At 50.1% G+C, this 26385-nt stretch overlaps 2 protein-coding genes across 13 annotated transcripts in view; one reads left to right on the top strand and one right to left on the bottom strand.

Moving 5' to 3' along the window:
* The window catches only part of DNAAF8 (dynein axonemal assembly factor 8), a 91155-nt gene extending 82494 nt beyond the window's left edge, over window positions 1-8661 (bottom strand). For 6 of the 8 annotated variants that reach the window (XM_085592494.1, XM_085592496.1, XM_085592497.1 and 3 more), the window contains exons 1-5: window positions 8485-8658; window positions 6668-6827; window positions 3519-3632; window positions 2358-2843; window positions 326-413 (exon numbers count right to left, since the gene is read on the bottom strand). In XM_085592494.1, the coding sequence (XP_085448620.1) occupies window positions 326-413; window positions 2358-2843; window positions 3519-3632; window positions 6668-6814 (835 nt within the window). In that variant the 5' untranslated portion in view covers window positions 6815-6827; window positions 8485-8658. Of the gene's footprint in view, window positions 1-325; window positions 414-2357; window positions 2844-3518; window positions 3633-6667; window positions 6828-7345; window positions 7483-8484 lie in introns of those variants that run through there. The other 2 variants (XM_085592493.1, XM_085592491.1) reach the window with 2 other exon arrangements.
* Window positions 8662-8689: 28 nt separating this feature from the next.
* On the top strand, window positions 8690-26176 carry ANKS3 (ankyrin repeat and sterile alpha motif domain containing 3). 5 transcript variants are annotated; one of them, XR_014958547.1, is made up of 18 exons: window positions 8690-8825; window positions 13414-13514; window positions 13641-13816; window positions 14222-14420; window positions 14632-14753; window positions 15414-15495; window positions 16151-16286; window positions 16599-16757; window positions 17808-17933; window positions 18358-18473; window positions 18770-18937; window positions 19393-19517; window positions 19775-19916; window positions 20441-20613; window positions 21525-21700; window positions 21782-21897; window positions 22797-22880; window positions 23318-23413. XR_014958547.1 is itself a non-coding variant. In XM_021540787.4 (18 exons), the coding sequence occupies exons 3-17, from the start codon at window positions 13647-13649 to the stop codon at window positions 23398-23400; spliced, it is 2001 nt and encodes a 666-aa protein (XP_021396462.3). In that variant the 5' UTR covers window positions 8767-8825; window positions 13414-13514; window positions 13641-13646; the 3' UTR covers window positions 23401-23413; window positions 23670-26176. The 5 variants fall into 5 exon arrangements, 3 of the variants coding, with proteins under 3 accessions (XP_021396462.3, XP_085448624.1, XP_085448625.1); XM_021540787.4 differs by lacking the exon at window positions 21525-21700 and adding an exon at window positions 23670-26176 and having other exon boundaries at window positions 8767-8825; XR_014958546.1 differs by lacking the exon at window positions 8690-8825 and adding an exon at window positions 8904-9096.
* The last annotated feature ends 209 nt before the right edge of the window (window positions 26177-26385 follow it).

Below are 26385 nucleotides of genomic sequence, written 5' to 3'. Positions count from 1 at the left end.
AATAATCATCAGTTGTGATAATCTGCCATGGAATCACCCAATATATTCCCCATGTTCACACTGTTCCTGTTCCTACAGCCTGGCAGCAGGGGAAGTATAAAGATAATATTGTAACTGGCTTGTCTGGCCCATGGCAGGCTGTGAAGCACTGGCTTCAGGCTAAGAAACCTAGATGAAATCTTGAGGGAAGCTAATTAAACATGTTTTAGAAGCATTTAAAAAGCCCACTATGATTTCTGCATTCAAAATTATGCTGCAGGGAGTAACTTAAATACAGGAACCTGAGTTTTATTTATTTTTGTGCACTTTCAACTAGTGACATTACCATAATCTGCTGGGAAGAAAGCACGAGTTTTATCTCCCTGCTGCTCCAGCTCCTCAAGATTCTTGTCTACATCCCATTTCTCAATATTCTGAAAGAAGACAAGAGAAATGTGATGGAAAGTTGACTCCCAAAAGACCATCCCTAATTTCAGTGCCAGCTTGCTTTCAGAAGTTCCAGAGGAAGTGCTGTAAGGAAAGGAATGCATTTATTACATCCCCTCAAACACTGCATCACTCCATATGCTTCAGCTACTTCTGCTGAGGCTCTTTCTCTGAGAATCATGAACCCTTTTGATAAGACTTCAAAAAAGCACTGGAGACAGTGAAACAGATTTAAAAGTGGCCTGATACAAGGCCAAGCATGTGCATTCTGATCCTGAATAATGTGAGAACTTCTCACTGCCACCCACAGGAGAAGGACTTGTGGCACTCCAGTTATTTGAGATTAGTCCTTTCCTTCCCCTCCAACTTCTGAGCAGGGTAAATTCCCATTGCTCTGGGTACAGTCAGTATCAGATGATATCTCACAGCTGCTCACCCACCCTGAAGAGAGGATCATCCATTTCCTTGCTCTGAATCCCTGGCTGAGGACACACTCATCTGACCCAGGTGCAAGAGGCTGCCATCAAAGTCCACGTGCATTTAAACCATTCATTGCTTTCCCCTCTGAATATTATTTGAAATTGAAGTTTTAATGAAAAGAATGCACACCCATGTGAAATACCATCACCAGAAATTAGAAGTGCTTACGAGTTTTATTGAAAGGAAGGGGGCTGTGAGTCGTGACAATGACACCACTGCCACAAACATGTATTTAACACAACCACTCATGGCCTTTAAAAAAACAACAGCAGCCTCCAAACCCAGCAGTTTCACCTTGTAAAACCTCCAGCATCTGCCCCTCTTGTTGAAGAGAAGGTTCTCCCTCCTCCCTGACCAATAAATCTTCACACATATCTGAGCCTTGATCAGATCTATTCTCCAGAATAGATGTTCCAGAAGGTTCAGAAGAAAATGAAGTGAAGGTTTGCACAATTTCATTTCTAATACAGAAAAGAACTTCAGGAAAAAAAAAAAAACAACAACAACATTTCAAATGAAGTGATAGGAATCAAGAAGAAACTGTATATTAGGTTAGCAACTTCACAAAAACTGAGGTGCCTGGCTGTGCTGGGGAGCAACAATCCCCTTCCAAATGAAAGTGAGAACACGCTGAGCCTCTCAGAACTCACCCCAAAGCACCAGACTTCAGCTCATTGAAGTCACTGACATCAAACAGGTAGTGCCTCCTGAATTAACAGAGACTGAATTCTGTGAGGTGAGCTGGGAATTACATCCAGACCCACTTGAAAAAGATGTCCTTCAATGATGCAGCACAATTTAACTCACTGGCCAGCAGCTGCATGATTTGCCTGGACTGAACAGCTCTAACATCAAAAAATTAATTTCTGTGAATACATGAAAGGGGAAGGGAAACATCTGTACTCTGACCTGTGGAAGGCTTTGAATAGAAAGATCAGGACCTGTTCTGTGCTGATTAAGTTCTAATGAACTTAAAAATCAATACAGGCAGATCTGTAACTCAGTGCTGAAGACAACCATCCCTGACTCTGGGCCACATTCCAGTTAACACTGAGCTGCTCATCCCACCTGCCTTCAGTGGGTGAGATTCAGTACTTCAGGAACAACCCTAAACATCTCCTCCCCCCCAGCACCCCACTGAAAAGCCAGAAAGCTCCCTGTTTTAATGCGATTCTGCCTGGGACCTGAAAAACTCCCTGCCTTCCTAGGGACAGATGCTATGGTTGGCTTCCCTAACAGCTCATGGACCTTGCTGCAGATCCGTGGCTGTTGCCATGGTTTGGGCTTGCACTGACAGCTCTGGGACAGCCTTTGGTACCTGTGTATCACAGCCCTGTGGAGTGTCAGAACTGGGACTCCAGTTCCTCACTAAACTAGGGTTATGCAGGCACTGCACTGTGCCCCCAGCCCACCTGCAGCACCCCCCAAAGCTTTATTTTAGGGCCACTTGCCTGCAATGACAAAGGGGTCACTTCTCCAAGATACTCAGCTGAGGAGGTTGCGTCCTTTGCAAATCTTCCTAGACTGTTGTTGATGCCATGGGAGGGAGGCTTGACATCCTGCTTTGGGGATGGCTCCACGAGGACCTTGGTGAGTATCTTTGTCTCTATCAGCTTTTTTCTCTCCTCTTTACTGTACAGCTCTCCCACAGACACTGCTGTGTTAAGCCAGGAGTTCACTTTTTCCTTGGCCTGTGTCCTGCCTATTTCTTTCTCCTCAAGGTGATCTGTGGAATCTGAGGGAGACTCTTCAAGAACAGCTCTCTTTTGGCTTGGCATTTCTTCAGTCTGGCTGGCAGGTTCAGGAGCCCCATCTTTAATCATTTGTACATCTTCTTTTGCCATGATTTGGGCACCATCTGTTCTTTCCTGAAAGTCAAAACTTTCCAGGTCTCTGTTCCAGATCTCCCATGGAAGTCTTTCTGTCTCCTGGATTTGCTACAGGTAGAGAAAGCACAAACATAGAGAAAGTCAATCTCCCTGAGCTTTGGAAGTGTATAAAAAACCAAAACAGAGTGATTGGAAGGCAACAGCTCCAACTCAGACACCATATGGAAACAACCCACACCACGTCCCTCATGGAAAACAGTGAGACTGTTTACTTTCCAGAAACTTTGATTTCAGGAACTGCTAAACATCCTTTAAATTACTTTTTCTTATATGTGCTCATTATTCAAACCCAAACCATTCTATGATTTCATGGATTTATCTTTGTTGAAGGAACAATGTGATTTTATCCCAGAAAAGCTGTTCAAAGAGTAAACTTCATACTTTTCCTCTTTCCTGCACTGTCCTAATTAATTTTCTGGACACATAAAATGATTGCACAGGAATTAGTGCACAGGAAAAATTAATGCACAGGAAAGAAAAACAGTAAAGGGACAATAAAAGCTGCCAAGAGATGGGACAAAAAAAATCCAAAATCTCAAGAACAGAGAAAACTTTAAAGGGCCAATGCAAAAAGAGAAAAAAAGTTATATTTTCTAGTGAGAGAAAATACTGAGGACTAAGTTTTTCCTGTTCAGACAAATAGGTCAGACATCAGCAGCTGTCCACACTGGGGACAGCCAGAAGAGAGGGGTGACAGGACAGCCCACACACAACAGTCCCAACCTGCTCCTGGGAGTCTTCCAGGGAAAACATCATCAGCTCTTCCGACAGGTCCGGAATTAAGTTGGGCAGGTCCCGCTGGTAGATGAAAAGCTCCTCATCACTCTCACAATCAGACTGCAAACAGAATAAAACAGAGAAATTAAACAGGAGACTGCAATACTCACTGATATTGGAATATCTGGTTTGAAGTGACAGCTCCCATGTTGGCACCTCTTGAAGTGCAGAGACAAGAAGTTTCCTTGCAGTCGCACCTTTACTAGACAGTCTGGTAGCCCAAGAGTCACCAACCTCACATTTCAGCAAGTTACAAATGTAAAAACATGTAAAACATCAAATTCCCATGGAGGTTAATGACAAACCTCCTGCTGAGAAAAGCAAAGGAAAGTGTGGGAAGTTCTCTAACTCCCAAGTGATTCTCTGCACTACCTCATTCACCATCAGAGAGGCAAGAGCATAGCTGCTCAATATTTACAAGGGCCAGGACAAGGGGAAATGGCTTCCCACTGCCAGAGGGCAGAGACGGATGGGATATTGGAAAGGAATTGTTCCATGGGAGGGTGGGCAGGCCCTGGCACAGGGTGCCCAGAGCAGCTGTGGCTGCCCCTGGATTACTGACAGTGTCCAAGGCTAGGCTGGATGGGGTTTGGAGGAGCCTGGGATGGTGGAAGGTGTCCCTGCCTATGGCAGGGGTGGAACTCGATGAGCTTTAAGATCCCCCCATCCCAAATCATTCTGGGATTCTCAGGAACTGGAAAGGCAAGGCCTCACCAGGCAAAGCCCAGTCCCACAGAACCCAAAAGGAACAAGCAGAACAGAGCAGGGGGATCTACCAGGCTGAGGCACAACTCCAGATCCTTGGGCAATATTGGAGTGATGAGGCTGGTCAGAGATCAAAACTGAAAGTCAATTCACAGGTGAAAGTCTGGCTCAGGCAGGATCATAACTAGAAAACCAAAACTTCCCTAACATAGCTCAGAGAAGGAGTGAAGGGCCAGAGCTGAGCTTAAATAGAGCTGCTGGAGCCCCAGGTGAGGCCAAGCAGGGCCATGAAGGCTTTTCACTGCCCTCAAGAGCCTGATTCCTGTTCAGAATGCAAACAGCGTCTGTGTTTGGTCAGGCAGCATTTAGATAGCTCTGACAATCCCTTTTTTAAACATCAGATATGCATTGGAGATGAATCCTTATGCATGGACACCAAAAGGAGATTAAGCAGCTCCTCAGCAGTCAGGACACAGCTTTCCTGCTTGTCCCTTTGTTTTGCAAGTATGCATTTTTGGAATTCACACTGCAGAGAATCCACTCTGGTGTCATTAACACAAAACCAACTGCATCAGAACATCTTTCCTCTTAATAAATTGCATATCAGGGTAATGAAAGGGCTTCAGGGCATAAAACACATTTGTGAGTGCCATTTTTGGAGGTGGGAACAGAGCACGTTCAGGTGACAGCTCGCAATCTTTCCCACGTGGAAATTCCTCGGACAAAGGTGCAGCCCTGGAACTGCAGCCTCAGCAGGACAGGGATTACACAACCAGATCTTTTGAATACAAATGAAGTGCCAGACAGATTGCCTCAGTTCCTTCTGCAGGAAATCTTTTCCATGTGGGATAGAAACAGAGAATTTGGAGATTGTAAAGAGTGAAAAAAATGTTCAGCACGATTTGGGGTTCTTCAATGGTGTTTGGCACCAAAATCTGGAGCTGCTTAGCCTGGTTGTAATTTACTCAACAAGTAAACCTATAAATAATTTCAGTGTTGGGCTTTCATCTGTACTACAGAGGCACATGTTAAAAGGCAAGGGTTGTTCTAAATAATTATAACGGTGTAGGTAGAGGGAACTGAGAACAGTGTGGGAATGTGATTTGTCCATCATGACAGTGAAAGATGTAAGTGCAGAATCCAAGTCATGGAATCCCATCAACACTTTATCCAGCAGATCACACTGCTTTGGATCATTGGTAAATAATAAATACCCACTGGAGGCATTTCTGGCTCTTTCACATCTCACAATCTTCCCCTGCACCATTAATGTCTACACTAAGTTGGGATAAAATATATTCTTTGTGTGTTCAAAATGTTTTTCAAGTTTATACATGTACATATACGATGTTCTGATTTGGACAAAATGCCACTAATAATCAAATCTTGAGACACATTATCCCCTCAGAAAAGTCGATGCCAGAGAACTAGAGAAGAGCACCAGAGCAATGCTGTCCTGTGAACAGAGATTTCAGCAGCCAAGAACAGCCTGGCCCAGACCCAGCAAGCAAAAACCTGTACCAGTTAAGAACTCTGCACAACACCTCTCAGTCTCACACTTCATATGAAAAGGTTTCTGCAATTATGCTTCTTTGGCAGGTAAAAAGCACAAAAAAGCAACATGTCTTGTGGAGAACCAGCCTCAAGTACATAATAATCTGTGATATCATGGAATACCAAGATGGTTTGGGTTGGGAGGGACTGCAAAACCCATTCAGATCCACCCCTGCCATGGGCAGGGACACCTCCCACTGTCCCAGGCTGCTCCAAGCCCTGTCCAACCTGGCCTTGGGCACTGCCAGGGATCCAGGAGCAGCCACAGCTGCTCTGGGCACCCTGTGCCAGGGCCTGCCCACCCTGCCAGGGAACAATTCCTTCCCAATATCCCATCCATCCCTGCCCTCTGGCAGTGGGAGCCATTCCCTGTGTCCTGTCCCTCCATCCCCTGTGCCCAGTCCCTCTCCAGCTCTCCTGGAGCCCCCTCAGGCACTGGAAGGCCACAATGAGATCACCCCAAAGCTTCTCTTTTCCAGGCTGAACAATCCCAGTTGTCCCAGCGTGGCTCCCAGCAGAGCTGTTCCATCCGTCTGCTCATCCTGGAGCCTCCTCTGGATTTGCTCCAGCAGTTCCAAGTCTGTGCTGGGCCTCAGGGCTGGAGGCAGCTCTGCAGATGGGGCAGAATCCAAAGAATACTGGGAGAGGAGGTGGCAATTACACTTGGGTAATTAAGGATAATCCAGAAGGCTGTGGATTAACACACAGTGTTCTGTAGCAAGGACAGGCAGCCCACCCAGGATACCACACCAGCCACCCCAAAATGCCTGATAAGGTCACCTGCTCTTGCTTTTGAGAGTTTTTTCCCACAAGCCAGAGGGATTTTCAATGCTTACTGTGGAGGAGTCGGAGTCCAGGGATGGGAGCTGGTCTTTCACTGCAGCAAGGAAGGTTCCCCACTGGAATGTCCTGTTCCCCTGCACAGGAGCTGCAGGAGGCTCAGCTGCATGTTCTGCATCCTCACTTTGTGCTTCTGAGGCCATTGGAACAGCTTCCCTTCAAGCAAAGGAAAGATGAGCCTAAGGACAGCTCTCCAAACATGAGATAACATCAGTTCAAAACAAGGACAAGGTGTGTGTGGCCAGAGAGTGTGTGTGGCCAGAGCAGAGGAATTCCCAGCACACCCAGCAGGAAATGTTAAAATCTGCATTTCTGGAGCTATTCCTTTCCACCTGAGTTCAGAAATGGCTAAGAGCTTTCTGCCCTACTCACTACAAACATCCCAGGGGCAGTTTAGCCCCTCATTTATAAGGAATTTTGTTTTGATTCTCAGCCAGAGTGCTGTAACTGTGTCCTCTGCAAGCCTGTTCCCGTGTTCTGCCTGCAGGGATGGGACAGGAACACAACAAAGGCAGGCTGACACCTCTGCTCTCAGCTGGATTGACTCCTCTTCCCAATTTCCGTCACATTCCCCTCCTCCCTACTCAGAAGATAGATAAAATGATCACAAAGTCATGGAATCTCATAATGGTTTGGATTGGAATGGAGCTTAAAGACTCTCTTGTTCTACCCACCTGCCATGGGCAGAGAACCTTCCATGTGATTCATGTTTACTTTTGTTTTCACTGGACTTTTATTTTTAAAAACAGTAAAGAATAGGCACATTCATGGATTTTGACCACTCAAAGTGTTTATAAAGTGGACTCTTTCCTCCTGTTCCTTGATGTCCATGAGAAGCTGAGACAACACAGTAGGAACTGCAGCTGCACTAAGAGGTCAGATCATTCACCCTCACAGAAAAACTTTACATTTTATACTACAATCACATGGTGTTCTGGGCAGTCAAACATGAGAGGAAATGATTTCTGGTTCAGAGGTGTCACAGAATATCCAGGGTTGGAAGAGACCCACAAGGACCATGGCAGGTTGGTGACTGTGAGTAATTGACACTGTTATCTGCATTGGCCACGAACACGCCTCAAAAAGTGAAGTTAAACTCAACTATCCCCCTGGGAAGTTTATAACTTTCAAATTGCTTCTGTAGATACTTCATAGGCCTCATCTATAGTGGTTTTGTTGGTGTGAGACAATGCCTGAATTTCACTTAGATAAGAAACAGGGAAATCCTCCTGGCTGGAGCACTGTGCTCTGACACTGAGCAGAACTTGCCAAGGGTCAGAGGAGCCCCATGGGGATAAAACAAACTGCCTAGTGTGGCTCCCTGTGCCAAATTCTGAGATAAATATCCCAAGGTTATAGATGGACACTGGATCTGACTTGTCAGTCAGCTAATGCAGCATCTTCTGTAGGAGCAAACAGTGCTCTGTGTCCAAAACAAACACTTAGCAGTAGCACAACAGGCATTTTCTGTAGAGCTTGTGCACGGTAGGGCGAAGGTTGGACTTGATGATCTTGGAGGTCTTTTCCAGCCTTAACGACTCCGTGACTCTGAGACTTGAAACCCTGAGCTTCTCCTTGTCCCCAGAACTGACGTTTGCCGGTTAGGAGAAGCGGTGAGGACAGCCGCAATGGTGGGAGGCAGAGCTTGGCTCCGGCGCTGAGCCCCGCAGCCCCGGGCCGAGCCCCGGGCCAGGGACGGGGCTCGCCTGGGGGGCCCCGCTCACAGCCCCGCAATGGCGGCGCACGCCCATCGTCCCCATGGCAACGCGGCTCCCGGCCCCGGGCCCCGCCCCGCTCCCCTGCCCTCACTCACGGCGCCCACAGCCCCGCTCAGCGCCGGGCGGGCCGGGCCGCGGGCACAGCGAAGCGGCGGCACCGGGACGAGCGCAGGGCCGGGACAGCCGCGGGGCCGGGACAGCCGCGGGGCCGGGACAGCCGCGGGGCCGCTGCTCGGGGCCGCTCCGTGCAACCGCCCGCCACCAGCCCCAACGCCATTGGCTGCCCCGCGACCCGCCCCTCACACGGGCTCCTCCCATTGGCCCGGCGCCGCGGGGGCTCTTGGGTGTTGTAGTTCGCTGCCCGTGAGGGCGGGGGCGCTCCCGGCATGCCTTGCGCTTGGGGACTGGTTCCGGCGGCGGCGCTCACCGGGCGCAGGTGAGGGAGCGGCGGGGCTGGGGCGGGACAGCGGCGAGGAGCGGCGGCGCTCACCCCTGGGGCCGGCCCGGGCACTCCCGGCCTCCCTCCACTGTGCCCGTGGCCGCACTGCTTCCTTCCCGCTCGCTGCAGTCTGCGATGCTGAGGCCGCGTTGCTAGCAGGGCCGCGAGGGAGGCAGGTGCGGGGCTAACGGCCCCGGAGCCGTTTGCTGCGAGATGTTCGGTACCAGCCGCGTGGCGGCCGCTCTGGCAGCCGCTGGGCTCGCCTCAGGTGCGTGGTTGTGTGAGCGGAGCGTGGCCGGGCCGAGCCCTGCGGGGGCCGTGTCCGGCGGCCTGGGCGGGCACAGCCCCCGGCAGGGGAAATGTGCTCCCTGATGTGGCTGCTCGGTGCTTTCGTGCCTCTTGCCTCGCTTTTCTGAGGTTGTTTGATGTGTTTTAATGTGCCCGAGAGTGACAGGCTCGTGGTAGAATCGCTCAGCTTGGAAAGGGCCTTTAAGGTGATTGAGTCTAAGCATTAAAAGATTAAAAGCTTGGTGTGTTTTGTGTATTTTCAACAGATGTGGGTAGGATTGAACTCGAGTGTTGTGAATTCAGGAATGTTTCCTCTCACCAACCTCAGGAACCTGGTGTGGTTCCTGCAGCTGTGAATTGTGCTAGCTGAGTCAGTCAGCAAATGATACTCTGCAAAAATGAGATGTTCTGGTTCCTGTTGTGGCTGAGCTGGTAACAATTGCACCTAAAAAGGGAAGTAATGGGGCCTTTTTAAGCCCCTTGATAAGTTGTTGCTGGTTTAGTGGAAATAGAGCGAAGTCAGGAGCAGAAGGGGAGTGTGTTCCTGCTCTGTTCTGCTCTGCCCTGGTGGGGCCTCACCTCGAGTCCTGGGGGCAACCACAATATCAGAAGGATCTAAAGCTGTTGGAGAGTGCCCCAAGGAGGGGCAAGGGGAAGGGTCTGAGGAGCAGCTGAGGGCACTTGGGTTGTTCAGCTGGAGAAGGAGACTGAGGGCAGAGCTTGATTCCCAATCAGGGAATGGCTGGAGCTGGGTCAGGCTGGATTTTGGGAAAGGTTCTCCCCCCAGAGGTGCTGGGCACTGCCCAGCCTCCCCAGGGAACGGGCACAGCCCCAAGGCTGCCAGAGCTCCAGGAGGGTTTGGACAATGATCTCAGGGATGCCCAGGGTGGGATTGCTGGGGTGTCTGTGCAGGCCAGGAGCTGCCCTGGATGATCCCTGGGGGTGCCTTCCCACTCAAAATATTCCATGACTCTCTCATGTCAGTTTGCTGGCTCAGTTGGAACCTCCAGCAGTCTCCACGCTTGTGCTGCCTTAGGTGTCCCTATTTTGGGACAGAAGGACACGTGTGGATGTCACCAGTGCTTGTGGGAGGGGGTGTGACAGAGTGAATTGAGCTGAGCAGTGCCTGCTGAGGGTGATTAACAGGCGGTGTTGCATTTGTTCTGTGTTGGGGGCTGGTTGCTCCTCAAATCTCCTTCCATTTATTGTAGTGTGGCTCTAAGGTGCTTGTTGTGTCAGTTTTCATACTATGTTTATTTTTTTTCTGCCTTCTGGTGTGCTCAAACAGCAAACTCCAAATCCAGGGAAGTGGGGTTTGTTGCCTGCTCTATGCCCCAGCACTGTAGAGCTCTAACCCTGAGAAATAGCTGAGTGCTGATGGATTAAATTTAATATAATAATAACAGCAGCCTTACAGGTGTCATGGCTTGACCCCAGCTGGTTACCAGGTACCAGGCTGCTCCTTTTCCCTGCTCCATCCCAGTGGGATGGGGAGGAGAATCAGAAAAGAAAGTAAAAAACCTCATGGCTTGAGGTAACAACAACTTAATTATTGAAGCAAAATAATAATACTATAATGATAATTATCACGAGAAAATAAACCCATATGAAACTCAAAAGCAAAAGGATTGCTCAGCACCTGCTGATTCCCATCCCATGTCCAAGCTATGATTGGCCCCTCCCAGGCACATTCCCCAGTTCATATACTGGGAGTGATGCTCTGTGGAATGGAATATCCCTCTGGCCAGTTTGGGTCAGCTCCCCCCTGGCTTCTTGAGCACCTCCTTGTTAGCAGAGCATGGGAAGCTGCAAAGTCCTTGATTTAAGGTAAGCACTGGATAGCAGCAACCAAAGCATCAGTGTGTTATCAGCATTCTTCTCATCCTAAATCCAAAAGCAGCCTGTGCCAGCTGCTGGAAGGCAATGAACCCTATCCCAGCTGAAAGCAGGACAGCAGAGCTGAGGGAGGCCTCTAACAAATGTGAACTTCTGCCCCAGAGCAGGGGAACAGCCTGTGAATGTTCAGGAGGTCTTTGTCAAACTTATTCTTAATATTGGGTTCTGTTGTGGCTGCCTCATCCCTGGAAGTGTCCAGGGCCAGGTTGGACAGGACTTGGAGTAACCTGGAATACTGGAAGGTGTCCCTACCCATAGCAGGTGGTGGAACAGGATGGGCTTTGAGGTCCCTTCCAACCCAAACCATCCTGGTATTCTGTGACATGATGCATTATTATGCTTGTGTCACATGTCCCCTCCAGGCTCCTCCTCTTTGCACCAGATAACTCTGATTTTGTTTCATTCAGGTCTTTTCAGTTCAGTTCTGAGAGTTGTGATCACTGTTGTTGTCCTGGAGATTGTGAGCAGCTGTCCTCAGGTGATTGCAGAGCTGACGACTTGCTAAAGTTCAGTGTGAGAAGCTTTAAAAAAATAAAAAGCAAATATGTAGGCAGAGCACAGGAGAGGTGTAGGAGGCTGAATGTCCTGGATGTTCTGTCCTGTCCTTATTGCCCTGCTGACTGTGGATCACCTCACCAAGGCTGCATTGGTAACTTGTACCTGAGAGTGGCTGATTCTGACAAAGACCAGACACCTGAGTGATTTATAATTAATGTACCCAATTAACATGGAGAGTAGAGAACAATGAGCTAGACTTGCACCTAAATGTACTTCTACAAACCGCCCTGGATTCTACCTCCTTTCACTGCCTTTTGGCCTCCCTGGGGCAGCTTTAATCTGCTTTAGTGAGAAATTCCTACTTTGCCCCTTATGATCCACTTCAATCCACTTAGCTCTCCTTGTGTTTTGATTGTGAGGTGGTCAGGCCCTTCCCTTGTGCTCTGCATATTCCTGTCTGAGGCTTCTGGGTTGCCCAGTGCACTACAAATTCCTGCTGTCAGGCAAAGTAGGTGCTTTTGCAGGTATTTTTAAAGGGAAATAATTTCTTACCAGCTGATGGAATAGAATAGATGGTGCTTTTGTAGTCTTAACAAGCTGAGAATGAAGGAGGGGAAGAAAAGGAAGGTGGGAGAGAAAGGATCCAGGTGGGGAGTGAAGAGGTAGGAATGAAAGGTGTTTTCTTATAAGAAAAGGGGATGGTGCTTGCAAGGCAAATATTCCCAGTTGTTCAGAAAACAGGGCTATGGTCTTGAAGTGTTACAGCTGAGGAGCAGCTGCTGCTGAAAAACCTGTTCCTGCTCTCTTTTATTCCTCACCAGTGCCACATTTGGCATTTGCCTGACCCCAGAATGAATCCAAGGAGTTAAATTGGTGAGAAGTTACCAGGAAGAAGAAGGACTTTATGTTGTCTTACCTTATGTAGAGGGACCAGGCAAACCCCAGGAGTGCTGTATGGTGGGCAGTGAGACTACAGGGAGGGAAAAGCAATTCCCATGGGATTGCCTGGAACAAGCTGCCCAGAGAGGCTGTGGATCTCCTTCCCTGGATATATCCAGAGCCCACCTGGACACAGCCCTGTGTCAGGTGCTCAGAGGGCCCTGCTTGAGCAGGGAGGTTGGGTGAGGTGACACCCAGTGGTCACTTGCAACCCGAACCACTCTGGGGTTCTGTGCTGGGGGCTGGATTCTGTGTCCTGGAGCTGCAGCTGAAGCCCTCAGCTGCTGGATACAGCTGTGCTGAGCTCTTCATGGAGTGAAGAAGAACACTCCTGTGGGAGGTTCAAATGATCAGTCTGCAGTTGCTCCCCAAGGCTGGGACTAGGATAAACCTTTCAGGCAGTCCTGGAGCTGGAGGAGCTGTGTAATTAAGGAGGGGGGGTGTGCTTGGATAATGAATGGGTAGGTGCACTGCTGCCCCCAGTGTTTCAGCATTTTCCAGGATTCACTGAGATGAGGCTGGGCTGCCTCTGAAGGGCTGAAACAATAAATGGTAGAAACAATCTGCTTACAACCTGATGACAGTGGAGGGTACACCCTCTTCAGGTGACAGAGTGTTTTGGGAGCAGTGGGCAGTTGTCATTATTAATGACTGTGTCTTAATTTAATCAGGACCATCCTATAATGCAAGACAGATGGACAAGACCAGCAATGTCTGACATATGAATTCTTAATTCTCTCCCTGCATTATAAAACATGCAGAGCAAGAATTACATCCTTTTGTAAAACACTAAGCCTACCTTCAGCTCTTAAATAGATGTTTAGTCTTCTCTTGCCGAGGTTATTTAAAGCTGCCTTAGACATATTTGGATTAGGCAGGGAGGAAATAAAGCTGCTGCTTCTGCAGTCTTAAAATGAGATTAGAAAGATGTGGGGTTTAGCATTATTGACTTTTATTTTTCCAGTGTATTGGAATCCCAGAGTTCTCTACAGCAAGAGAAAACTTCCAGCAAAGTCTTTTCAGCAGCAGTTGGTTTTTCGGGGTGAGGAGTCAATCAAAGTTGAGGTAAGAATTTGAAACCCCACACATCTGAGCTGGCCTCACCTTCCAAGCCAATGGCAGCTTGGAGCTGTAATTGTATGGAAAACGGGGATCAGCAGCTGAGTGCTGTGCTCTGCTTTGGCTCCTCAGGGCAGGATGTCGGAGCTGAGTGACGAGGCCAGCGAGTCGGAGCTGCTGAGCCGCAGCCTCTCCATGTGGCACGGGGTGGGGCCCGTGCTGTGCCGGGAGGAGCTGGACGTGCCCCTGGACCTGCACACGGCCTCTTCTGTCGGGCAGTACCAAGTGGTGCAGGAGTGCATCCAGCGGTGAGAGGGGCTGGCTGGGGCACAGCTGGGTGCCACCTGCTGCAGGTGTGGCTGTCACCAGTGCCACACTGGTTGGGGCAAGAGGGACAAGTCACTGGGACTCCCAGAGTGTTCTTGGCACAAAGCTTGCAGGGGCAAATCTGCTGATAAAAATGAGCTCTTTAGTATTTTAGTAGGAGGCGTGTCCCCGCCATGGCAGGGGTGGGGGTGGAATGAGGTGGTCTTTAAGGTTCCTTCTTTCCTAAAGCATTCTGTGATTCTGCAATCTGGGGCAGGTTGTGCTGGAGCTGGTAGAAATTCCCATGCAGGCTTCAGTGCTAGATGACAACAAGAGTCTGCAGAAGCCAGCTGTGGTCCACAGCACCAGCACAGTAGTTCAAATGACTTCTTTCTTCTGTTTCTTAGTGGAGACCTGGATTTGAACCAGAGGAACTGTGGGGGCTGGACCCCACTCATGTACGCTTCCTACATCGGCCACGACAACATCGTGCACCTGCTGCTGGAAGCAGGAGTGAATGTGAACATCCCCACCCCAGAAGGCCAGACTCCCCTCATGCTGGCCTCCAGCTGTGGCAATGAGAGTGTTGCTTACTTCCTTCTACAGGTGTGTAGCCCATAAAACACAGGTAAAGCCACAGCACGTGGTTTAAGTGCTCAGGGTGGGATAATCCACAAGCTGCCACTTTGTGTTCTGTTGTGAGGTCTGCTTTGTGGTGGGATTTAATTTAAACTCTCGGTGTCCCAGCATAAAGAGGCAGTGGCTGAAAGCCTGAGCAGAGCAGATGCAGTAAGGAATATTGTCTGTTCTCTTGCAGCAAGGGGCAGAGCTGGAGATGAAGGACATCCATGGCTGGACTGCCTTGTTCCACTGCACCAGCGCCGGGCACCAGCAGATGGTCAAGTTCTTACTAGAGAATGGGGCAAATGCCAACTGCAAGTAAGGAAGAATCTGTTATTTTACTGTCTTTTAGTTGTCATTTATCATTCAGTATGAAGGCAACAGGTGGCAGATGAACACACTCCAACAAACAGCTGCTTTTGTCTTCCCCCTGTACTTCAGGGTGTGGCACAGCTAATACAGGGACAGTTGACCTGCAAACTGAGTTGAAGTCTGCCCATGCTGTTACTGTTTATTAAGCTAAGATCAAGGGAAATTAGATTTACTGCTTGTTTAATGATCAGCTAAACACTGACACCTTCTGAACTCAAGTGCACTTCATAGGTCTTTTTTATTGATTTTTTTATATACTCAGAGTTCAGGTTGGTTTTTGAAGTGTGCCCTGCATTCCCATGCCTTGAGGACCACCACACATTTATGCACATGGAATTGCATGAGGGCAACAAGAGGTTCTTATTTTATTAGCTCCTGCAAAACTGATTTGGGCTCTTAAAGGCAGATCTGCAGCTGGAAGAGTAATCTGCTGCTGTGCAGCCAGTTTAGGAGCACTGAATCTCTACAGGGAATTAATTCTACAACAGGACAGCCTGTACATCATAGTCTGTGATCAGCAAAGGTTGAGGGGTGGAAATGCTCTGTTAGGGAATGGCCAAACTTCAGCTATGGTTATACCAGTCCACGTGTGTGTTCTCTCCCCAGGGAGCCAGTGTATGGATACACACCTCTGATGGAAGCAGCTGCTTCTGGCCATGAGATAATTGTTCAGTACCTTCTCAATCATGTAAGTGTCCTGGCAGTTTGTGTAGCTGAAAGTCTGGTTCTGGCCCTCAGAGGAACTAGCACAAATTTGACACCATGCTTTTTTTGGCAGTGTTGTTTGCTCCTTGATGACAGTCACCTCTGAAGTCCCAGACTTTCAGGACTGTTTTCAAAGTATCTGCTTTCTGCAGGGTGTTACCATGATTTTACACTGGCCTTGCAGGAAGAGAAGTGAGGTCTCACTGTCCAGATATGACTGAATTAGAAAACAACCGAAGCTGTAATTTTTCTATTGTGTTTACAGGCTTGCATGCTCAGGCTACTGGACATCTGCATCCAAAAGCTCATGAGCATGCAGGGCTCTTAGACAGTTTGGTTTAAATCCCATTTGACTAGTCCAGCTTACTGCCAGAAGGAGGCAGCAATGCAAAACACTTCAGATCAAACAAACCTGTTCCCAGTGGCAGAGCCCTGGGCTATTTGGCATTCACGAATTGGAGAAACTGGGGATAACTAGAAAGGCATTCAGGGTATTAGTGCAGCTTGAACTGTCTGTCAAAGATGAGCTTGTATTGCTGATGGAGGAGCTAAGACATTTCTGGGTTTTTTTAAATATACATATGTATTTTTTACACTGCTCTCTGATGTGTGCACTTAACCAGGTATTTTTCCTGCAGGGAGTGAAGGCAGATGTCAGAGATAACACTGGAGCCACGGCACGGACCCTGGCCATGAAGTATGGCCACACCAAGATTGTGGGGCTGATAGATTTGCATGCAGCCCCAGTGCCCAAGGTCTTCTGCAGAGGTCCAGGTAACAGATGTTCAACCTGCTTCATTTTAAGATGGAACCTGAAGTGAGGTGTTTGATAGTTTGAAAGTATGTTATACTGTGTAGATGGGGTAGTGCTACCTGGTCTGTCCTGGAAATTCCAGCATTTCTGAGGATGGAAGAGGCACGAATCCAACAACTCTTGTCTGCTGGCCCCTTTCTGACCTAGGTTAGCTGTTTCACCCTTACTCTTCAACATTTCTCTTTTTCTTTCCACTGCACTTACAGGACCAGTAACAAGTAAAACAGGCAAATGACTTCCTGTGCTGCTAACAACCTGTGTTTGAACTACAGGCAACTATGAGGAGCTGAGTTCTTCAGATGAATCATATTCTGCTCCCCAGAGACAGAGACCTGCTCGTAGGACCAAGGGTCCCAGCATCCATGAGGGGCCCCAGGCCTTGGCCAAGATCACAGCAATTGGCATGGGGAGATGGAAGCAGTCTTGCTATGGTGAGGAGAGTTGGGAGCCTGAGGGACAGTCCCCTGAGACCTCAACAGCACTGCAGCTGTTTCTGCTATCTGTTATTAATTTATTGGGATTCATGTGTGGTTTGTACAGAACAAAGATAACTTTGTATGAAGATGTTCACTATCCAGTGTCTGAGTTAGGAAAAAACCCCATGAACTCTTTTTTCAAGGCTGGATATTGATAAGTGGGATACTTTTCTATCCTGACCTCAACTACTGTTCTTGTGACTCTTGAGAACAGTTCAGTTTCCCTTTTTAGGCAGGCTCAAAAGTTTGAGATTCCTTTTAAAGCTGATGGCAGGGAGGTGCTCACACCGGCTGAGAAATCATTGATCATAAGAGTGAACTTGTGAGTTTTGCCTTCCCTGATGCTTGAAATGCTTCTAAAAATGAAATTGCAAAACCTTTGCAATAAGCCAAGAGAAAGATGATCCCAGTTAGACATCCTGGATGCAGCACTAGGAGGTTTGTTTTACTGTCTGTCATAGGTATTTCTCAGACTGGTTGCCTGGAATAACCCAAGATTATGGACTCGAAAGCATGTTCAAAGCTTAGTTCATTCTCTTAAACACGAGTCTGTGTTATCCCCCAGGCTGTATTGGAATGATACTGTCAGCTTCTTAAATGCCAGTGGAATTCTCCTGGTGTTTTAGCACAGCTGCAGGGGGAGGTGGTTCTGCAGGGTGTGCCACGCTACTCTCCTAAGCTGTTTCTCCCCTTTCATAATTTGAGTATAAGGAGAGGGAGTGCTGGAAGCTGCTGTTTAAGGTACATCTCTGCTATAAAGTATTTTTCTCTGATTTTCAGTGTAAGCATGTAAATGAAGTAGATGTGCTGTGGAGTCATGTGAGGGAACTGCAGGAACCTGCATTTCTCAGGTGCTCTCTGTGCTTTTTAGAAATAAACTTGTCAGTTACGAGCAGAGTCTCTCATTTTGGTTATTTTCAGACCCAGAAGTGTTGACATTTTCTGCAGGAGCCTCCCTGATTAACTTGCATCCTAATCTCTGTTCTCCCTTCTTGCTGCACACAGAGCAGGTGCCCCCTCAGGGCTATGTCACCTTCAGCAATGACGGCAGCTGTGCGTCAGGTGTCATCCGGAACAGGGACGTCACCTCCCCGATCAACGAGCTGGACGTGGACAGCAGCAGCAGCAGGGGTAAGTCACTGCCTCAGAAATGGTCCAGCCTGCAGTGCACACCTGGGTGTGAGTCCAGGCCTTGGCTTCCTTTCTCACTAAGATGCTTCCTTAGGGAAGGCTGGGAAGGTTTAGCTATAGAAGATACAGCCCAGTGTGGTAATTTCATCAGTTTGTACAAATAGTCTGAAGGAGGGTGGGAACAAGGCAGAAATGGGTGTTTCCAGAAGTGTCTCTGGTGGTAAACAGACTTGGGAAAGATGAGTGCTGGGGATCAGATGTGAAATCTGCCTCAGGGTCATCTTGTATCCTGAGTACTGCACATGAAGCCTTGCTCTGAATCTTGCCTTCCTTTACACCTCCAGGAGGTTTTGCTGGTAATGGTGTAACAAAACCAGAATGTAATGAAGTTGTACTTCAATATTTTTTTCCTATTCCTTTCCAGAGGATAGTGCTTTGTCCAGCAACAGCTTGGGAACCATCAGGAGCAGCAGCAGCAGCAGTGAATGCCTAATTAGAATCCCAGGAGTCAGCAGTGAAGGCTCCTTGGAAAGCAATGAGGTGGATTTTCTTTTTTCTGCCTTCAGTTTGGACAGTGCTTTCACCCTTGGGAGACTCGACTCCCATGGGAACCTGTAGGACCAGGCTGGGTAAGGAAAGGTTCTTCCAGGGACAGGAAGACCAAGGAAGGGGAAGAGGTTGGAGGTTACTCACAGTTCACATGGGTCAAGGCAGCTCTGGGGCTGCACTACAAAGGGCCTTTAGGTCGTAGAGGAGCCTGCACTTGTTAGGCCCCCTGATCTGACATCTCTGCACAATCATCCTTTCCATTCTGTGGGTGGTTTTTTCTTTTCCAGGACTCTGACCACGCCAACAGCCCCCCGAGTCGGAAACAAGCCAAGAGCTTTAAGGGCAAGACCCGCTACAGCAACAGTGACAGCCAGTGGAGCCACTGCCTGGGGAAGGCTGGGGGCTGCTGCCAGCACCTGGTCCTTCCTGAGCCCCCGGCCTACACAGGGCCCCAGGTAACCACAGATTTGTCCTGCAGGTTTGTCACTGTACCAGGTGTGGGAGGCTTTTCCAAGGTTACCAAAACACCTTGTATTCCAAACTTAAATGCTTGTGAAACAGTAATTCCTTGTAGAGGAGCTGTTTGCTGACATGTTGCTGTTGCTTGGAGGGGTTTCCTAGACCCTTCAGGCCTGTGAGTGGGCTATCAAACCTGGCAGTGGGGTGGGCTGAGGTAGCTGATTCTGTGTCATTCTGCTATGCACTTGTTAGAAGAGGCATGGCTGCAGCAGAGACCAGTCCTGGTGTGTGACTGTGGAGAAGGGCAGGGAGCCACCACGGGAGGTTGTGGTTGCTGCTGGAACCCAGAAAGGTGTTACAACAGCATGAGGAAGCAAATATTTATGATTAGGAGGACTGGTGATGCTTTTGTTCAGAGGGTGTAAATAAGTTTGTTTTGTCTGGGCTGCAGGACCTGGCAACATTCCTTGAGGAGATTGGGTGCCTGAAGTACCTGCAGGTATTTGAGGAGCAGGATGTGGACCTCCGGATCTTCCTGACCCTGACAGAGAGTGACCTGAAGGAAATAGGCATCACGTGAGTGTCTGTCCTTCCATCCCAGCTTCCCCCTACAAACCATGTCCAGCCTGGTCAGGAAGGTTTAGCTGGGGAGTGCTGCTCTCTTCTGGCTGCCTCCCACACAATTGGACATCCCCATGTCCTCGGCTGTAACACGCTCCTGCTTCTAGAGGTACCTTGGAGACACCAGGACACTGCAGAGGTCCTCGTGGCATCCTGTTGGGCTCAGGGCCGGGTGGTGCAGGGCTTGACCCGTGTTGGTTCCATCCCCCCAGGCTGTTTGGCCCCAAGAGGAAGATGACCTCGGCCATCGCGCGCTGGCACAGCAGCGCCCGCCCGCCCAGCGACGCGCTGGAGTTGGCCTACGCCGACCGACTGGAGGCAGAGATGCAGGAATTGGCCATCCAGCTGCACAAGGTGAGGCTGCTGCCAGCTCCTCAGGGCCCTCCACCCTGCAGGAAGTGATCTGTGCTGTGTTTTTGTTGTGCCTCTGATGGTTTTTCCTTCACCTAAAGCCACAACTTATAGTGGATGTACTTGGTGTACAAACAGCACAAGTACAACTTGCCACTCCTCATCCTTGGTGCTCCTTTGTGTCTGTTTCCCATCCAGCTGAGAGCTATAGGAAACAGGAGCAGGGATCAAATCCCTACTCCTTCCCAGCAGTGTCATGTTTATGGTGAAGTGATGCAGCCATCAGTGAACAAACTTGTGTTGTTTTGGGAAATTTGGACTCATAAGTAACTTTGTAAACAGAGCAAGAGGGAATTGTAACTGTGGGGTTGGGTTTATTTTGGAGAGAATATTTACTCAGTGTACAAGCTTCATCCAGCTTCCTTTCCACTGGAAAGGAACATTCTGGCTGCTTAAGGCATTAAAATAGCAGGGACTTGAGAGATGTTCAGTGCTCCCAGCCTGATCCCCAGTGTGCTCTGCTGCAGAGGTGTGAAGAGGTGCAGGTGATGAAGGGCCAGGTGTGCCAGGAGCAGAAGCTGCGTGCAGTGGCCGAGAGCTGTTTGATGGAGCGGGATGAGACCTGGAATGCCATCCACTGCCAGCTCAGAGAGGCTCAGGCCATCACCAAGGATGCTGGAGTCCTGCTGGATCAGATCAAGTAAGTCATTCCCAGGAAGTGACACTGAGACTGCTGGGAAATGGGGTTTGGGGTTATATTGACAGCCTTACAGGTGATGCTCAGGGTAAGGCAGGAGAGCTCACCTGGCACATGAACACATCTGGATCCTGCCTGCCTTTCCCTAGTGAAAAGCCACAGCCATGGGAGCACACATGAAATTTTGGTCAGATGCATGAGCTGGAAGTGGCCTTTTTGTGGGTGCTGGGTGTTCCTGTTTCAACTAGAAGTAACAAAAAGGCTGAGGCTGTGCCTACCCAGGGTAATACTTGGTGATCAGGACCTTTTTGAATAGAAAAAGGAGTTTTTAACCTGTATCCTGACAAAGGATGTGCAGTAACTTGCAAGTGAAGAATATTTTTCTTACAACTCTGTAACAGCTGGCAGAATAATCTGAATAACCTCCTGACACTCCTTTTACTGACTTTGTGGTGCTTTTCTCTGTGCCACAGTTGGACTCCTGTCATGGGCCTTGTTCTGTCCAGTGATACAATAGGGAGATCCCTGAAAGTGGCATAAATCCTGCTGCTTATGGATCCTAGCCCAAGGAGTGGCATCTGCTGTCTGCCAAGCCAGGGAGAGCTGAAGTTGGCTCCAGAAGCTTAGCAGAGCAATATTGCCACTGCAAGGGGCAGAGCCTGGCTTTTCCCCCTGACTGAGGAGCTGAGGCTGCTGTAGAAGGGCCCTGCCATGCTCTGAATGTACGCTGCTTGAGTTGGTGGGATGGTGATGACAGTCCGAGAACCTGGGTGCCCCTCATGCCTGTCCTGAGGTCGTTCCCTTTGCCCATTAGAAACCTTGGATTGGGCCTGATTCTCTCACAGACCAACACAGCCCCTGGCTTGGGCTTCCTGCTGCTCACCCCAGCCCTTCCTTATCTTGTCCCCCCACAGCTCCTCTGTGCACAGGGCAGAGCTGGCTGTGGCTGCAGATGGGGAGCAGTGGCTGGGAGCTGAGCAGTGCCAGCACCCCAGGCTTGGGCTGAGGCACCACTTCCTCCTCCCGGGAAGCAGCAAGGAGCAGGTTGTACCCCAGGGCCTTAGAGGCGCTGCCCGGGCACCCCATGCAGGTACTGCAGGCTGTAGGAGTGTGCAGTGTCACTGCCAGCGTGTCCCTGGGTCCTGCTGATGGCTTTGGTGTGGTTTGGCAGGAGCTGCCAGGCAGAGCTGTCATCCCGGCTGGCCCCGGAGCGGGCGGGCGATGGAGCGCCGGACACACGGGAGCAGCGCGGCACCGGGGAGAGCCGGCGGCCCGGGGAGCGCCCAGGTGAGCACCAGGAGAGTCCTGGGCAAACCCCTGCTTGGCTTCCCTTGCTGGAAGTCAGACACTTGGGAATGGATGGGCAGCCACACTCTTAATGAGTTGAATTCTTGCTCAGGAGAAGCATTTAAAGCTCTCAGGGCATTTGGAGTGGAACTTGCAGAGTTTCTCAGTTAAGTTTTGGGGTCTGGCAGGCATTTGTGGCTAAAAATGCAGAGCTGTAGCACAGGCCCCAGTGGCAGCTCTGCTTCAGGGACCTGTGCCTGCAACTCGGGTTTGTTACCACCCTGTACCCTGGAGCAGGGCTTGAAGCAGGAGGGTTGGTTGTTTCCCTAACCCAGTTTGGGGATTTTGCTCTTGGATCCATGGGACAAACCTCTGTGGCTGAGCAGGCCTGACCCAGCTGCTCCTTATCCCTAGGAGTTGGTAAATGATCCCTGGAAGTGCTCAAGGCCAGATTTATGGGAACTTGGAGCAAGCTGGTCTAGTGAAAGATGTCCCTATCCATGGCAGGGGATGGGCTTTAAGGTCCCTTCCAACCTAAACCATTCCATGATTCTGAGACTCTCTGATCTTGCTACCTGTGATATGCTCCTAGTGACCTGTTCTTTGCTGCCTGTGTCTTAGAAGTGAGACAAGCAGAGATCCTGTTGATTTCTGTCCACTACGCTTAATCCCTTTGAGATTCTCTTAATAAACAACGCAGCCAGTCTAAAAATGTAAATTCTGAAGTGGTAGAATTGCCAGAAAACTCCTCAGTTTGGCACAGGCAGGTCTCTTCCTGTGTGATTCAGAAGCCCTAACTGGAATCCCTTTGGCTGGGGATGCTTCCCAGCAGCACCAGTGCCTTGTGTGCTCTGTCCCAGAGAGCTGCTGATGGATTAACTGTGTCCCTGTCCTTGCAGTTCTGGAAGGGTGGCCACCTTCCCTGAAGTCCCTGAGCTTGCCTGAGCTGTCAGCTGTACTGGAGGAGTGTGTGGGAGAGATGGGTAAGGTGGGAAGTACTCTGGGCATGTGGAAGGACTCTTGTGCTGGGGGAGGCTTGGCTGGGTGGGGTTTGGTGGTTTGGAGTGGTTTTTGGGAGAGACTACACAATCCCTGCTCACTCAGGGAAGTCTCCAGGCTCTGGAGTTGGTTCTGTTCTTGCTGCAGATCTTGGACTCTGCATCATCCCCTAGTGACAGGTCCAGGCTGAAAGGTGGGGGGTAGTCCCTGCATCTCCTGCTCAGTGATGAGAGCTGCTGGGGAAGTGGTTCCCTAATCCTGTATCCTGGTGACAGGAAATTGTCCCAGCACCTTGTAGACAGTAGAGACACCCCTGTTCTCAGAGCAGGGAAGGCAGCACAGCAGTGGCTGAGTGCAGCCTGTTCTTTCCTGCTTCCTGCCCCCTTCCTAATGCTGCTTTTTCCCTTTGGTTTGTCCTCAGGAAAAACTCTGCAAACTGTGACTCAAAACCTCCAAAAGCTCCAAGCCCTGGGGCAGAGCGGGCAGAGCTGGCCAAAGCCATAACCAAGCCAGGAGGGTGAGTGGGAACAACCGCCCTGCCCAGTCCCAGACTGTGGCACTGAGGGGACACCATCCCTCACTGCCACTCCCAGGCTGTGGCACTGAGGGGACACCATCCTCACTGCCACATGCCCAGAGCTCACTCAGAGCCCACACACCAGGGCTGGGCTCTCACTCATCCCTGTGTGCCCTCTGCTTGGTTCCCTTTGGGGAATGTGTAGCCCCTTTGTCCCAGCAGAGGGTGACTGTCCCCTTTCTCCCGGTGGCTGCAGGAATACTGACGTCGGGTGACTGTTCCACCCGGAAGCTGAGTGTGCCTGGGAAAGGGAGCACGGGGCCGTGCCGGCAGCACCACGGCTCTGCCAAGGGCCACTGCAGCTGGCAGGGCACCGAGGAGGCCGTGGCCACCAGAGAATACAGCTGGGAGGATGAGGGACAGCAGAGGACAACAACCAGCTGCTCTTTGGGCCTGAGTCAAGGCTCCCAGGATCTTTGTTTGAAAGGTTTAGGTTTGGAGGAGAAGCTCCAAGCCTAGAAGTTTTGTCTGCCTTAAGCTTCCTGCAGCCCTTGTTGTTCAGGTCTGAGTGGTGGTAGAAAGGTGACAGTTGCACACAGCAATCAATTCATTATCCTTTTCTGCATCCCAAGCTCCCTACGGCCTCTGAAACGTGTCCCTGGCTCCTCCTGTGCCATGGGGATTGGCCCAGAGAATGGATCTGAGGCCATAAAAAGGTAGTTTGTTGTGGAGGGGTTGAAAGGAGTGGAGTTTGTGATGTTTGGCTCTTTGAGCTGCAGTGGAGCTCGAACTGCAGCCCTGTTCCTAATTGGAATGTCTGCTCTACTGCCACCCCAGATCTGTGCTTCAAAGCCTGTTCCTCCAACCAGCCCACTCTGGTTCACTTTGGGTTCTTGCTGTCCTCAGGAGCTGGGTGTGATCACGTTGGTGGCTTAGGAATGGCATTCACTGAAACACTCCCAACTCACCCACTCCCCCTCCTCACCTCCTCTCCCCTGGGGTGGGATGGAGAGGAGAACTGGAGGTACAAAAGAAGATCACTGGTAGAAATAAAAGCATTTTACTGGAAACAGCAGTGAGATAAGGAACAGCTACAACAACAACAGTAATAACAGCTGTGTACTGGAGAGGTCCTGGTCCTGCAGAAATGAACCCTGCCCTGGTCAGAACCAGGACATCACTGTTACTCCATCCCCAAGAACTTGGCTTTGTGGTCAGTGCTCTAGGACAGAGGTCACTGGCCTGGTTTGCCAGGGCCAAGATCCCAGCAAGGCAGGGATCCCCTGGAAGGACTGAAGAGAGAGAAGGAAGAGCTGGGACTGTTGAGCTTCCCATGCCTCTGGCAAGCAGGGGAGTGCCAAGGCAGCAGAGCAGAAAGAGGGATAGCTCTGTGCCCCATGGGACATGGACAAAGGAACCACAGCCCAGATGGAGCTGTGGCTTTACCTCACTACTGCCTGCCTTTGATGGATGTGCAGGCTTTAGTGCTGGGAAAGAGCTCTGCCAGGGCATTTGTGGGTGGGCATTGCCAAGGACAGGCAGTGCAGGAAGAGGTTGCCCTATCCCTGGGAGTGGGTGAGGGTGCCAGGGACCTTGGTGTAGAGTGGTTTCCAGTGACTCTGTTCCCATTTACTCCTGAATCCTCTAAGAGGGAAAAACACAACAATCAAAATCTGAAGTGATTTTTCAAAATTTGAAGTGAGTGATGATGTTGATGAATCATGGTAAGTCCCTTTGGGAAGAGGATGGAACTGTGTGTTCCTTCTGGTATTTGGACTTTGGGCACACATCCCAAATATAAAAACCCACCCAGCTCCATCTTTTCAGCTGGTCACCCCTTCTGAGTCCCGTCAGGCAGGGGTGACAACTGGTCTGCCTGCAGTGTCTGTGCTTCCTGCCCCAGGCAGGTATGGCCCTCTCAGCTGTGCCTGGCAGTGTCCCCCCCTCTGGGTGCTGCTTCTTGCCCATGCTTACCTCCCACCCTCAGCACAGGGCACTGTTTTTTCATCTTGAGCAATGCCATGGAGCATGTGGGCACCCAGTGCCAGCTGCAGGGTGAGGCTGCAGGAGCTTCACCCTGAAGAGTTTGGATGAGGCAGAGGGAATTCTCCTCGGGCAGCACCCCTGGAAACTCCTCAGAGGGCTGAGGCTGTGCTGGGGCACAGAGGGTTTTGGGCTTTGTCCCTCATTCCCTGTCACTGGGGAGTCCCAAGGTCTCTCCCTAGCCTTGGTGCCTCTGGCTGCAGTAATATGGGGTTGTTAGTGGTGTTTCCCTTGAAGTTAAGGCAAACCCCCAAAAAACTCCTAAGGGCAAAGCCCTGGCTGAGCAGTGCCCTCAGAATGGGGGCTGTGCAGAGCAGTGACTGGAAGGTGATTACAGGGATTTGGGGCTTGCTTTGCTAAGTCTGAGGCTGGAATCAAGGGGGCTTGGGGGATTAACAGGATCTATCCAATACATTAGGATGCCTGGGGAAAGGGGGGAGAGGTGGCACTGTGTGTGTGAAGGAAAAAGGCCCCAAACGGGTGCTGCAGGTGTAAAGGCTTCAAGGGTGTGAGAGCACCCAAGGGGCCAGCAGGGAGGGGATCTTCAACAGCAGAGTATCCCTGAGGAGGTAATTCCTTTAGTGCAGGATGTGAAGCAGCATTCCTTGCAGCTAGGGTGGCTGTGCAGGCAGCAGGAGTCTGGTTCTACTTTAAGGTGAGCTGTCTGAGGAAAAATAGCATTTGCTGATGTGGATGAATGAATAAAAACTGAGAAGCCTGTGTGTGGTGTGTGGGTATCTCTGGAGGGAGCTGGGGCCTCGTGAATAAGTTCCCTATTTATTATTGCAGGAATGCACACAGGGTTTTCAGCCCGCTCTGCCAGGAGGCTGCAGGCTCAGGGGCTTGGGACTGCCTGAGCCCCGAGATCCCAGCACTGCCTGGGGGAGTGATGTGGGAATGCAGTGGGAGCTGCTGGAGCCAGGCTCAGA

The sequence above is a fragment of the Lonchura striata genome, chromosome 14, assembly GCF_050655825.1.
Source record: "Lonchura striata isolate lonStrDom1 chromosome 14, ASM5065582v1, whole genome shotgun sequence".
Taxonomy (NCBI): Eukaryota; Metazoa; Chordata; class Aves; order Passeriformes; family Estrildidae; genus Lonchura; species Lonchura striata.
Note: the sequence above shows the minus strand (reverse complement) of the source record. Positions and strands in the feature narration are given on the sequence as shown.